At 45.8% G+C, this 12,707-nt stretch overlaps 2 protein-coding genes across 9 annotated transcripts in view; one reads left to right on the top strand and one right to left on the bottom strand.

Moving 5' to 3' along the window:
* Positions 1–12,707, bottom strand: part of clcn2a (chloride channel, voltage-sensitive 2a) — a 43,106-nt gene that overhangs the window by 15,768 nt on the left and 14,631 nt on the right. For 6 of the 8 annotated variants that reach the window (XM_047589054.1, XM_047589052.1, XM_047589050.1 and 3 more), the window contains exons 2-7: positions 8,643–8,811; positions 4,108–4,239; positions 2,671–2,799; positions 2,196–2,329; positions 1,749–1,829; positions 452–475 (exon numbers count right to left, since the gene is read on the bottom strand). In XM_047589054.1, coding sequence (XP_047445010.1) covers positions 452–475; positions 1,749–1,829; positions 2,196–2,329; positions 2,671–2,799; positions 4,108–4,239; positions 8,643–8,811 — 669 coding nt within the window. The remainder of the gene's footprint in view (positions 1–451; positions 476–1,748; positions 1,830–2,195; positions 2,330–2,670; positions 2,800–4,107; positions 4,240–8,642; positions 8,812–12,707) is intronic. The other 2 variants (XM_047589055.1, XM_047589056.1) reach the window with 1 other exon arrangement.
* On the top strand, positions 9,236–12,572 carry LOC125010434 (zona pellucida sperm-binding protein 4-like). The gene is made up of 8 exons (XM_047589059.1): positions 9,236–9,578; positions 9,695–9,882; positions 10,148–10,245; positions 10,884–11,041; positions 11,111–11,303; positions 11,386–11,533; positions 11,609–11,684; positions 12,405–12,572. The coding sequence occupies exons 1-8, from the start codon at positions 9,290–9,292 to the stop codon at positions 12,521–12,523; spliced, it is 1,269 nt and encodes a 422-aa protein (XP_047445015.1). The 5' UTR covers positions 9,236–9,289; the 3' UTR covers positions 12,524–12,572.

The raw sequence follows: 12,707 nt of genomic DNA, 5'->3' as shown, positions 1-12,707 counted from the left end.
GGAGCAGTCACATGTATGCACACACACACACACACACACACACACACACACGAGCAAAAAACACACAGAGAGCCGGACATTCAAGAAAACACACACTCAAATCGTCAAGTGTACGTGCAAACGCCGGCAACCAAGGGTAAACGCATGAAAACTAAAAGTCCCTACCAGATTACTTTCACTGTAAAGCTGCCGTTTGTCATGTGATGTGCGAGATACATGCGAGGCCATAATTGAAAAACCAGGATGAAGTCATGGAATGAGATGTTTGTATTGAACCGAAGGCAACGCAAATCGATGCCTTGCTGCGCAGCGGTTCACCGAACACAATCAAAAGCGGCGCAGACAAATGGAAAGCCGTCAATCTATCTCGGGCCTCTGAAATGGACGGCATGGATTATTAATGTTGATGGAACTGGCGATAAAGAAACTGTCCCAAGTCATGCATCCATACCTTGCTTCCCTCAAAGGGCTCTTCCTTTAGCAGTAAAGGTGAGAGGGAAAAAAAAAAAAGACAGAAACATGTGTGAGTGTTGAGGTTACCTTTGTCTTCCTCCGCCTGGTAGATATCCAAACACAAAATCAAACAAGCAGCAAAAGTCCCGATTCCGCAGCGGACTCAATTAACCGAGCTTCCCCCGGACTGATTTTGCTTAGCGGTCTCCATACTGATGTGGCTGTTGTTCGCAAGGATCAGAGGCAGCGCAGAGATAGACATAAGCCGAGGGTGAGGCCTCACATGAGTGCAGGTGAGAGTGAGTCCTGGGGAACGGCAGAGAGTCACGTCAAAGATTTTTAAAAGAGTATCAGCGTGTGGGCATACTGCTACTGACATTTGTGTCTGGTCCTCACTTCATTACAAGACTGTTTGAGGGTTAAGACTCAGCGTTAGGGAAAATGTAAGGTTAAGGGTCAGGGTTAGTAACTTTGTTGAGATGGTCCTCACAAAGATAGCAATACAGTACGTGTGTGTGTGTGTGTGAGCACGTGTCCTCGTACAGACGTCTTTCCGAGGACCAGTTCAAGCTGTAAATCCTTGGAGTCAGGACATTTTTGCAAAGTGAGGACATTCTTTCCTGTTTCAGGGTGAAGACTTGGGTTTAGGGTGCAGGTTACAATAAGGTTATGGTTAGGCTAAGGGGCTGGGGAATTCATTATGTCCTCACAAAGATAGCCATACAACACATACGTGTGTACCGTTGTTCTGCTGCCTTCACACTCACCCGCTCAGTCGATAACAACAACAAGGTGAATCAACATCAAAACCTTGACACTACGCTGCAGGTTTTAGTTAGTTAGACAAAAAATAAGTCCCACTTAGAAAAAAAAAAAAAATTCTTTTCCCCCTTAATAATAACAACCTTCATTTAAAAACTATATTTTTGTACTATATTTAAATTTATTTCATTTAGGACAAACATGCAAAAAAAAAAAAAAGAAATCAGGAAGGGGTCCAACACTTTTTCACACCACTAGACTATCAAACATCACAAATAATTGCTTTACTATGACAATTTACAATGTCTGATGTGGATTTTGTTTCCCTTTTAACCATGAACGAATCCCAAACCTCATAGTTAACCTGACAAACCAGTTCTCAATCTAAAACTCATAGCGTCCACCTCCAGACATGTTTGTTTTTGTTTTCCTTTGCACCTCCATGCAGACGGACGGATGATAAAGATGTAATTCTGTTCGGAGAAGCAGAGGAAAATCCCCTGTATAAGTAGTTCTGCTCTTAAAATCCTCACCATGTAAATCCCACCAAACAGAGCGGCCATGAATTTGCTCAGGAGAGCAGCGCAAAGACTGGCGACATGAACGAAGGGTCCCTGAGAAGGAGGACGGAGAGGACAGAAAGAGAGAGAGAGAGAGATAGAGGGGGATGTCAGTGAACTGGAAAAAAAAAAAAGCACATTTAAACAGCGGAGCATGCTGCATTCAAGTACAGAGCCATTACTCAGAAACACTTGCAAGATTAAATCCTGCAATGATTGACACTTAAATGTCCTTATTACGCCATGAATTTGCAGTGGATCATGTTTTTTTTTTATTTCTGCTGCCATGAATTTATTGAGACTAGAAAAAAGCAAGGTGAAACCCTCCAGGCAGGAGAGTTCAAAAGCTGCCAATCATTCGTCTCCGTAAAGCCGGGAAGACTGCGGCGGGAAGGGACGAAGGAAGAATAAACCCTCTACCTCCTTTCCCAGAGGCATGCCGCTGCCCAGGGCGCAGGTCAGGCCGATGACTTTGGCCACAAAGGTCTTAAAAGTCAGATACTCCTTCAGGACCACGCCCCTGAGTATCGTCTTCATCTCGGGGATGCCCGAACCTGAAGTGAAAAGAGACCGATGTCAGGCGGGATGATCGAGTGGGAAGAAAAGACGAACGGAAAAGAAAGCAATCGCAGGGGGATGGAGGAGAGAAATAAATGAAGAGCGGGGGGTGGTGGGCGGGCTGATTGATATTCATGCAGGTTTCTGTATGCACATCCCATCAGAGGTTTGTGTTATTGGTTTCCCGCCGATGTGACCGCTGGGACGTACGGCTCATGTCCTTGGAGCCCTTATGGTGCAATACAGAGCCAATTACACTATTCAAACGCGTTCAGTTGGACGGTGATTTAGAGACGCGGATGCAGATGTTTGCGCTTAAATTCTGTGTGTGTCTTACCCACAGCCTGAGGCGCCAGTATCTGCGTAAATCCTGCTGAGAAGGTGATGAGGACCACAGGGTAGGTGACCCAGGCGATGTACTGCAGCAGCATGTTGCTGTCCAGTCCCCCGTACATCCACTTCTGTGCTGCACACACACACAAGTAACTTTATCTCAGTATAATGCAGCAAAAAAAACAAACAAAAAAAAAACATTCCTTCTGCCTAATAATTCATGCAGCTCAGTGGCTTTCTCCTCATCCGTCATTCAGCTCTTTTACGAGCAAATTGACCGTTTAAGGTTAAAAAATAAAGAGGAAGAGAAGAAAAACGTGAACGTCATACATCAAAATTAAGCAGGCCGCGTTTGAGAGTCTGCTTCTTGCGGTTTTGGTGCTTTGTCCACGCTGAAGCAGCAGCTGTCACACTGGAAAAATGCATCTCCGAAGACCGCTCAGTAAGGTTTGAAAATCTAGCCTCAGACGGGGAAGACGGAGGATTTAGAAATTGAGATGCATGCTTATTCATTCAAGGCAGATTGGCGTTTCAGGACAGACTCTCACTTTCTGTTGCCTCCAATACTTCGTTTCCAGCAAGTGCTGCTTTTTTTTTTTTATTTTTTTCCAGTTACACAGAGATGCAAAATGAGAAAAAAACTGCGTCTCATTGTTGTTGATATGTTGTTTAATCTGAAGTCGTGGCTCATGAATGCTGCCACTTGAGCGTTTCCTGTGATGTAATCAGTGAAATCACTGTTAAATGACGTGAACCTGAATGGCTGAGCTACAGCGCAGGTGTTCCTCAGAGGAGATAACGCAGTTTTAACCAGATCAGTTAAGCAGAGGAGGTGATGTGTGGCAGTCAGGTTGTGTTTTGGGTTTTGGCCAAAAGCGAATCATTTCTACTGCACTTGAGAAATTCAACACTATCGAGCACGGTTTCATAGGAACACGTCTAATCTTCTGGTACCAACCTTTCTGCCTTTCACACGTCAACTTTATTAGACAGACCCACCTCAGAAAAGGCTCTCGGATATTTTAAGCAGGTTTGAGAAAGAGAGATTTTAATGTCTCGTCATTTCGGATGATTTTATGGTTTGCAATTAAAATATACAATTTCATGTAAATCTGCGAACACCAGGAAAATCTAATCAAGTCTCACACTCCGATACTTTGGTTTGATGCATTGGATGCTTTGCGGCAGTAAGCATCCTTTTTCTTTTAATACTTTAAATATTCATGAAAGCAAGTTCATTAGCTACTGTTTAAGCTCGATGTAGCACAGCGGTAGCCTGCCACTCAATCTGTATAAATATTTTATGATTATTCCACTTGTGATGTCGTTCATTATAAAGGGATTAATGCTTAATGCATCCCATATTCACTGTCTGTCCACCCACTACCCACCTGCCTCTCTAATTTCTTCCACCCTTTCTAGCTGTCCATCTCTTTCCTACCTTCTTGGCAGAAGGCGATGGCGTAGTCCATGACCCAGCTAACCAGAGCCATGAGAAGCCCGAGCAGGATGAGGAAGATCCAGTCCTCCCCGACCCGCGAGAGCAGGAACTTCTGACAGCGAGATGCACACACTAAAGGCACAGAGACAGAAAAAACAAAAAAAAAAACAAAGAAAAAACAAGAGCTCTTTTATAACTATGGGTCTGATGGGACTGTAAAGAGGTCCTTTGATGGTAGATGATAAATCAATACGTTAAATGGCATTATTTTTCTTACAGTTTATACAACCTTTGTGTCAGTTCGTAACCATTTTAAGAGTCTTTCTTGTCACTATTCACTTGTTGAAGCTTTTTAATTATGAGGAACTGCAGCATTTTTTCCTCTGCTGTTGGAGTCTTGGGAGTTTTATGGCTTTTATATATGATCAAGAAGACAACCAGCAAATTAAACTGAGTAAATGTTCAGTTTCTGTAGCTGTATATTACACTCTTGTGACATTCATTCCTTCTAGTATGTGAGTGAAAGGCTGCCTGCATGTTTTTCGTGAGTCATTCAAAGGGAGTCAAGAGAACTTTTGAACTTGACATGCTTTCTGCCCAACTCTTCTTTGTGTACACTTCAGCCCTGTAAACAGATCCTGATAAAAGTCAGACTAAGCCCCTGAATGTCACCCACTGGATTTCTTAGGAGTAGGATTGAAGTTCAAAGTGAAGGATCATGGTGGTCGCCATCTTGCCTGTGCTAGACTCCACGCCCTCCGAAATGAACCAAAAATTGGTTGTTAAAACATGTCAACCTCAATGCTAGCTAGCCAACTAAAGTTACCAAGCTAGGCTAAGCACTTTTCTGCACTGCTAACAGCTGGCTAGCACAGTGGTCTTCTTGCTCCCATGCGCCTGATTTGAACCTCACATTACCTGAGGTCAGTTAGTTAACCTCACCACACTTTAAATATCAATTTACTGTGTGTGTTGCTGAAATTATACCACACACGTTTAAAAGGGCAACATTGTGGTAACATGGTAAAATCCAACTGTGATTGCACTGAGAAATAGTGTGATTTTATCTCTGGTAAAACAGTTTAACCTGCATCGTAGAGAAAATGCATCAAGACTGGACATAAATCCTTGTAATGCTACACACAAGAAAAAATACATTGAGGGAAAACACAAGCAATTAATCTCACACTGTGAGGAAAAAGGATCCAATCTGAAATGAAAAGAGGGGGAAAAACAGGGACTGAAAAAAACACAATGAACAGAGATTGTATCCATTTACCAGGCGCAAGAGAAAGGACAATAAACCGAAGCAGGTTACTATGTGGGGAGTCTGATGAGGGCGAGACCATCGCTTTATCTCAATCCACTTCAAATAGGAGAAGATAGAGACATAACAAAGCTAGGTCATGGTTATGAATTCAATTATTACATTATAATCTATAACTCTGAGCTAGGTCAGCTAAAAGAAGCATCGCTGGACTCATTTCTTCTTGGACTCACTATTCCTCCATATCCAGTTTGAGTGACCGTCCCAAAGCTTGAAAATTCCACTCACATTGCCGATCATTCAAGAAACTGCCCGTCCCAGAGAAGTTGGACAAATGTGCACTACCATATGCTGTCAGTCAGAAAACCACACCAACACACTGGAACCTCATAGAAGGACGATGGACAAACCTCAGGCAAAAAAAAACAACAATCTGGAATATTTTCAACGCACAGATGACACGAAACAGTACTGAATAAGAAATACCCACTACCAAAACAAAAAACACACATCTGGTATCAGATGTCTTATGGACAGTTTCAAAAGACTTGAAATAATGTCTCCATGTAAAAGTTGCTCACGAATATCTATCGATGTTTAAATGTCATGCTGCTGCACAGCGTTAATTCAGAGTATAGTACATAAAAATAAACAACAGTGCTGCAGTATTTCTGGTGCAGAAGTCGGGCCATAACTGGATGCCGAGTCTCCCGAGGGGAAAACGTAGCTCGACTGCGTGCATGACGGGGCAAGCTGTACCATCAGCCAGGCCACCTGCTGGATGGCGCCGTGCCAGGGGAGAGCGTGCACAAGCAAACATACATGCAAACACTTGCGTCCGTGTGTGTGACGGATCTGCGTGAACGCATCACGAGGGGATGTATGAATCTACTCGAGACGTTTCTTTTTTTTCAAGATGCACACTTCACCGTTCTGGACATGATGCTATGAGAAAATCTGGAGAAGTTCCCACAGCTTCTCTCTCTTTATTCCTTTTGCCAAATTGCCCACATGCATGTTTTATTTCTATATTAGTGAGGATTGTCACTAACACAATGCGCTATAGCACCTCACCACGGCCTTAAACAGCACAGGTGACCTAACTTCCGCATACATCCACATTAACACTAAAGCACGGCCTCTTGAAGGTGTGTAAAAAGAAAAGGGACTCTCAGCCAGTGTCCTCACTCCACTGGATTAAAACTAGTCCTCATAGACATAGTTGCACAAGCGCACACACACACACACACACACACACACATCCTGTCTGGCACCTGCAACGGCACAAACTTCCATGTGCATCTTGGCTCGCGCTCACATCCGCAGGCTCAGTGGTGCGTTCACAGATTCCTTCTCCTGATCCCGCAATAAAATCACACCCAACTCCAGACATTCTGTCCACCTCTGATATCCTTGCAATACCTCGCCTGACGCCAGCAGGGCCGTAATTACCGCAATAATGCTGGAAATACAGGAGATCTTGCCCCCCGACAAACTGTGCATTCAAAGATGGACAGCCCGGAGTGAATCATTATCCTTGGCTGAACCTCGGAATAACCCTGCAGACAGAGATCTGAGCATCATCGGCTACGAAACGCCAGAATTTTTTCCCTCCGTGAGTCAAAATAAACACGGTGAGGGAGTACTTGTTTTTAGCTCTCCATCACGACCGTCAGCACAGCCTTTGGCTGCGTGTGTGGGCTGCCTTGTTCAAAAAATCTCCAGTTACTGATCTGAACCACGCACTCACAGTCCATCACCCACAGAGATGATGTTTCCACACAGTGGCATGAGAGGAAAACACTAAAACTCCCACCAGCACCGAAGCACCGAATCCAAAGGCCCTCTCCTCCTGTGCGCCTTACCTAACAAGCCAACGGCAGAGCTGTGGCCAGCCTGGGCTACTCTGTGAAGATGAGTCTAAAAATACAAACACCCCTTGATCTACGAGCACACGCTGCAGACGGCGAACACACAAATCACTCCGGGGCCGGCCCCCGATCCGAGAGTGATTGTTTTAAATGGCTTCCATTACAGCGGGCGAGTGAGGCTGCGCTGATATAGTGTCGCTTTCACCTATGGTGCAATCTATCGCTCTTTAATCAGATCACTAGTCACAAGGGCAGGGAGGCAGAGATGGATCCTGGAAAACGGCCACGCTGGGCTCAGTTATGAAAGCACTTGTGAAAACACTTCTCTCTCCGATTGCCTTGTTTCCATTTCAGAGAGATAATGATCGTTTAGCCTCGTATTGTGTTTTAAGACGTTCATTCAAGAAGGTCACTGAGTATTTTGACTGTTACCATTAAAAATATGTCGTGTTTAAAAGGGATGCTCTGAGAGGTCTGGCCTGGTGTCTTTTTGGAGAAAAGCCAAACTGAACATTAAAATGTGCCTCGTGTCCGTTCAGATTTATTTGTGGCGTTTTCGTGTCAGAGGAGAGAGACACGAAGCAATGGGGCGAGACGGAGGGGAGGCAGGCTGGAAGCGAACTGATGCCGATAAGCTGCGGTGAGGACTGTGGACTCAATTTATGTCTTTTCGGGCCTGACGGACTTAAGAGTTTGAGAAGCAGCAGCAACGACAACAACGGTGGCCTGAGGGTTTATGAAGTGCCTTAATTTCCTCCACAAGTCACATATGTTACGGCTGCAGCTCCCAACGAAATCGACAGGCCAAACTACAAGAAGCTGCTTTGAGAACCGGCATCTGTATCCTGTTCAAACCCACAGAGAGAAAAATAAGCAAAACCCACGGATCGTTTCAGTCTGGGGGGAACAGTCGGATATCTATCCATCACTGCTTTTATCGTTGAGTACATGAGTCTAAAGCGAAGCTCTCTCCTGGTGCCACTCCCTTTATCTGCAGTCATCAAGGAAGTCTAGACATAAAACAATCCGACAGTTCAGATCGGAGCCCTGCTCAGACGGCGGCGGCCAGCAGAGGGGGCTCTCTTCGGCCGACGTTGAGATCACCCTCGTCGGCTGGAGGTCACTGCTCAGATCAGTCACATTCAATCACGTTCACATTCTCCACGTCTCCCTTGCGTCAGTACTTAAAGAAGGCCGCGTTTTCGCACGGCTTTCATGCATAGTGGAGTGCTGCAATCTGCAGCCTAAAGGCTACACACACACACACGCATGCACACAAATCAACTTGAAACACCGCATTAGTCTGACCTTCGGGTCATGTCGGAGGACCCGCACACTCTCTCCCTGCTCGGACAGCGTAAAGAAGGTCTGGTGCTTGTTGAGTGACCGTCACTTACGCTGGCACTTTGCACAGGGGTCCTTCTCGTACTCCAGAAGATCCGCGGCGCGGCTGCGAACGCTGGTGTTCCTCCGCAGCCCGCCGCCGTCCCGCACCCCTCCATCCCGCAGGCGGGCCGCCTCTTCTTTGGCATACACACCCAGCTCCTGGGTGTACCGCCCATACATCTGTGTACATGAAAAGACAGGAGAATAGAGCTTACATACAGGTGGGAAGCAGCGAGGGAAATGTCAGTGTGACGCATGCGTTTTTTTAGTTTTTCCATTAAACGCCGCAGTGAGACGCTCAGCCTCTGTAAACACACTGCGGCTCCAACTCAGAGGAAAACGGAACCAGGTGTCAAGCGAAATTCGCCGCAACTCAAAACTCCTCACATTACTTCGCAGCTTTTCTATAGGAAAATCCGCTTAGCTTTGACTCAGCAGTCATGTAATCATTTCTTTTCAGACAGATGAGCAGACAATGGGCTCCACCTGTCAGCTCCCAGCTGATTAACTCTGCACGGCTGTCACACAATTGACTCCTGACAACGAGAGGCGGAGTTCACGTCGAACTGCGCGCAGTCAATCACGTATAAAGACTGTGTCTCTCGGGCGCAGAGGATGTTTTTGCAGTTTTGGCCGGTGTGTAGTTGCTATCGCCATAATGGAGACTTCCCAGTGTCTGTTTGGCGTCGTTGTGGTGGTTATTGTTCTGGTTTTTGACGTTACTGCTCAGCGTCACTGGATGCCCCCTCTACAGAAATACCAACCTTCTCTTCCTGTTCAGCAGCCTAAACAAGAGTGGGCGGCCCCTCCGTCTGCAGCTCCTTTCGACAAGTGTCAGGTGGAGGAGGATGAGAAGATCCGGTGTGGGGCTCCAGATATCACCGCGGAGCAGTGCGCAAACATAAACTGCTGCTTTGATGGGCGCCAGTGCTACTATGGGAAAGCAGGTATCTGTGCTTTTAAGTGGTTTCTAGTGCCTCTTGCGCCTAATGTACTGGCGGTGACAAAATATCCACCAATCAGCTGTAACAGAAATTCATCCATCGGTCTTGTCACTTCTCAGTGACGGTGCAGTGTACCAGGGATGGCCAGTTTGTGGTTGTTGTGGCCAGAGAGGCCACCACGCCACCCATAGACGTGGACTCAATTAACCTGTTGCAAACAGATGATGCCCTGTGCGCCGCTGTTGGCGTCACCTCTGCCTTTGTCATCTTTCAGCTTCCTGTGACGGCATGTGGCACAACAGTGAAGGTGGGTAGGTATTTAGATTTCTTAACGTGCGTTTTAATTTCTTCACCATTAAGGCACTGGTTGTCGGTTAATAAAAAGTAAAGGATTTAAGCTGCCATAACATGAAGGGATTCTTGGTTGTCCCTTCCAGAAAAAGGAAAACTGAGCATGCGCCATTCATGACAGTCACTGCATTTATTTCCATCAACTGTCAAATCTCTATCGTTCCCATCCCATGAAGTGTAGTTTCTGTCTCAATCTCAGACTAATGGTTGTGTCTCTGCAGGTGGAAGAGGGTTATGTGGTGTATGAAAACCACATGTCGTCGTCTTACGAGGTGGGAATCGGGCCCAAAGGATCAATCACCAGGGACAGCCATTTTGAGTGAGTGCATGTTTTAATAATTTAAAAAAAAAAAGAATAAAGTCAGGGCACCTTTCTGCTTCTCTGACCACTGAGGTTTCCTGTCGTCCTGCAGCCTTGAGCACTTAAGTACAGATTCATGCACTATCGCGTAGATAAATGTCTCACGCTGGGAAACTAAGCTGCAGTTAATTTAACCAGCACTTGGACGCATCTCTTCGACTAATCCCTCTATGGAAGCAGCAATCGGAGCAAAACTCGATCCATCAGTCCACTGTACAACAACGGAACAGATCCTGCATTCACAACTATTCTTCAGGTGGTCTACTATATAAAAAAAAATCTTTTGAAAGACATGGCACTTTCATTCCTTTTAAATTCTTCAAAGTATGCTGCCTTTGGGTACCGTAGACCTCTATGCTTCTTTAGTTATATATTTGGTTTCTCCTATCCTTAAAGGCCATTTCATTATAACTCTGTTCTATTCCAGCCATGTACTTTTTTATTTTCTCTAGTACGTCTTATCCCAAGTGTGTTCCCGTGAGCTCTCAACAGCCGTACACTTCAGTCTTAATGACCACTGTGGTAGTTAAGTAGGCACTTAACTATTTAGTGTGGGTATTGAGACAGACCAGTGAAGCCTTGCGCTCTGCCGACAGGTTATTGTTCCAGTGTAGGTACTCTGGCACGTCTGTGGAGGCTCTCGTCATGGAGGTGAACCCTCTTCCCCCTCCTCTGCCGGTCGCGGGTGCAGGATACCTCAGAGCGGAGCTCCGACTGGGCAACGGACAGTGTCACTCAAAAGGATGCGTGCCGGGTCAGTGGCACAATCTTGATGCAATTTTTGGTTTGCGTATATACTAAACTTTCACTCCTTTAATTGCAGAGCAAGCGGCGTATAGCACCTTCTACACTGCATCGGACTACCCAGTCACTAAAGCGTTGAGCGAGCCCGTCTACGTTGAGGTTCGTCTCCTGGAGAGGTCTGATCCGCACATCACCCTGAACCTCGAGCACTGCTGGGCCACCTCAACTCCAAATCCTCACAGCCTGCCGCAATGGGAACTTCTGGTCGATGGGTATATACACAACAAAAACAAACATTTGATATAAATGTAGCTTGTGTTTGTAGAAAGCCTGATCTCGTTGACTACGCCACAGGTGTCCGTACCAGGACGACCGATACCTGACCATAGTGGTTCCTGTTGATGGTTCCTCTGGGCTCCAGTTCCCAACGCACCACAAACGTTTCATCAGTAAAATGTTCGCGTTTGTGGATCCAAGCACCTTCACGCCGCAGAAAGACGAGGTACAGCCGAGCTCTACAATACTGGTCTCTGCTGAAGTTTCCTTCACCTAATACGCAACATGCCTTCCCTTCCAGGTATTCTTCCACTGTACTACAGTGGTGTGTCATACAAGCAGCGAGAACACTTGTGAGCAGTCGTGTCACCGTAAACGTGAGTATTGTAACCAATGACTTAAACTAGATGGCATAATCCCAAACTTCTGACGGTTTAAATACCTATGATTTGTTGGTGCCACTGCAATCCCTGACCTTAAATATATGAAGTGTCCTGTTTGGAACGGGACACACTGTAAATCGTCGCTGTCCGATGAAAAACATGCATCTCCAAATTTCTTTTTCATACCTGCTTTTGATATATGCTTTTTGACTGACAATTCTGATATCCAATGGAGATGTGTTTTGAATAGATTGCGTCTTAAAGCATCGTTCCGATACCGAACGTGTCAGTTGCTAGGGTAGAATGCAGACATGTTGTATACTGTAGAAAGCCAAAAACATCAAAAGTGGAGATACGCGTTTTTCATCGGACAGCGATGAAATGTTTTATATATATATATAGCACATGTACCATTCACACACCAGTGCCAATTGCGTTAAGCGTCTTGCTCAGACACTTTCGGCATGTGGCTACTTCCAGGATCAAACCGCTAACCCCCTGGTTCATGGATGAGCTGCTCTGCCTGCCCTGCATGGCCCTCATTCATCCCTAAAAGTTATTTATTAAAGCAGAAAAGGAAGGCATCTGATCTGTCCAGAGGCGCTAGAACCAGAGTATTTGACGGATGACTTGATCAATATCGAAGTGATACACTGCTGTCGGCCCATCAGTCTTCAGCACGGTTCATTCTAACGGAAACCTCTTCTCTTGCAGGAAGAGCAGTGGCCACAGGAACAAACGCCTCCAGCCTGGGAGATCTGGTCTCGAGCGGTAAGGTGATCCTGACGGCGCGGAGGACCACACCTGCACCAGACGCCAAACTGAGGCGATGACGGTCGTCTGTCAAATTTTTAATAAAAAGCTTGTAAAAGCTCAGCCGTACAACTGGGTCTTGTCTGAGTGGCTGAATCTGAAAGCCTCCTCTGCTGAGGTGGATTTCATGCGGAGGCCGTGTAGTCGAGCCTGTAAAGTGACCCCTTTCTTCCTGATTTGTGCTGAGAAAGCACGAGGTTGCAT

This window comes from Mugil cephalus, chromosome 7, assembly GCF_022458985.1.
Source record: "Mugil cephalus isolate CIBA_MC_2020 chromosome 7, CIBA_Mcephalus_1.1, whole genome shotgun sequence".
Classification (NCBI taxonomy): domain Eukaryota; kingdom Metazoa; phylum Chordata; class Actinopteri; order Mugiliformes; family Mugilidae; genus Mugil; species Mugil cephalus.
This window is presented reverse-complemented; position numbering and strand designations above follow the sequence as displayed.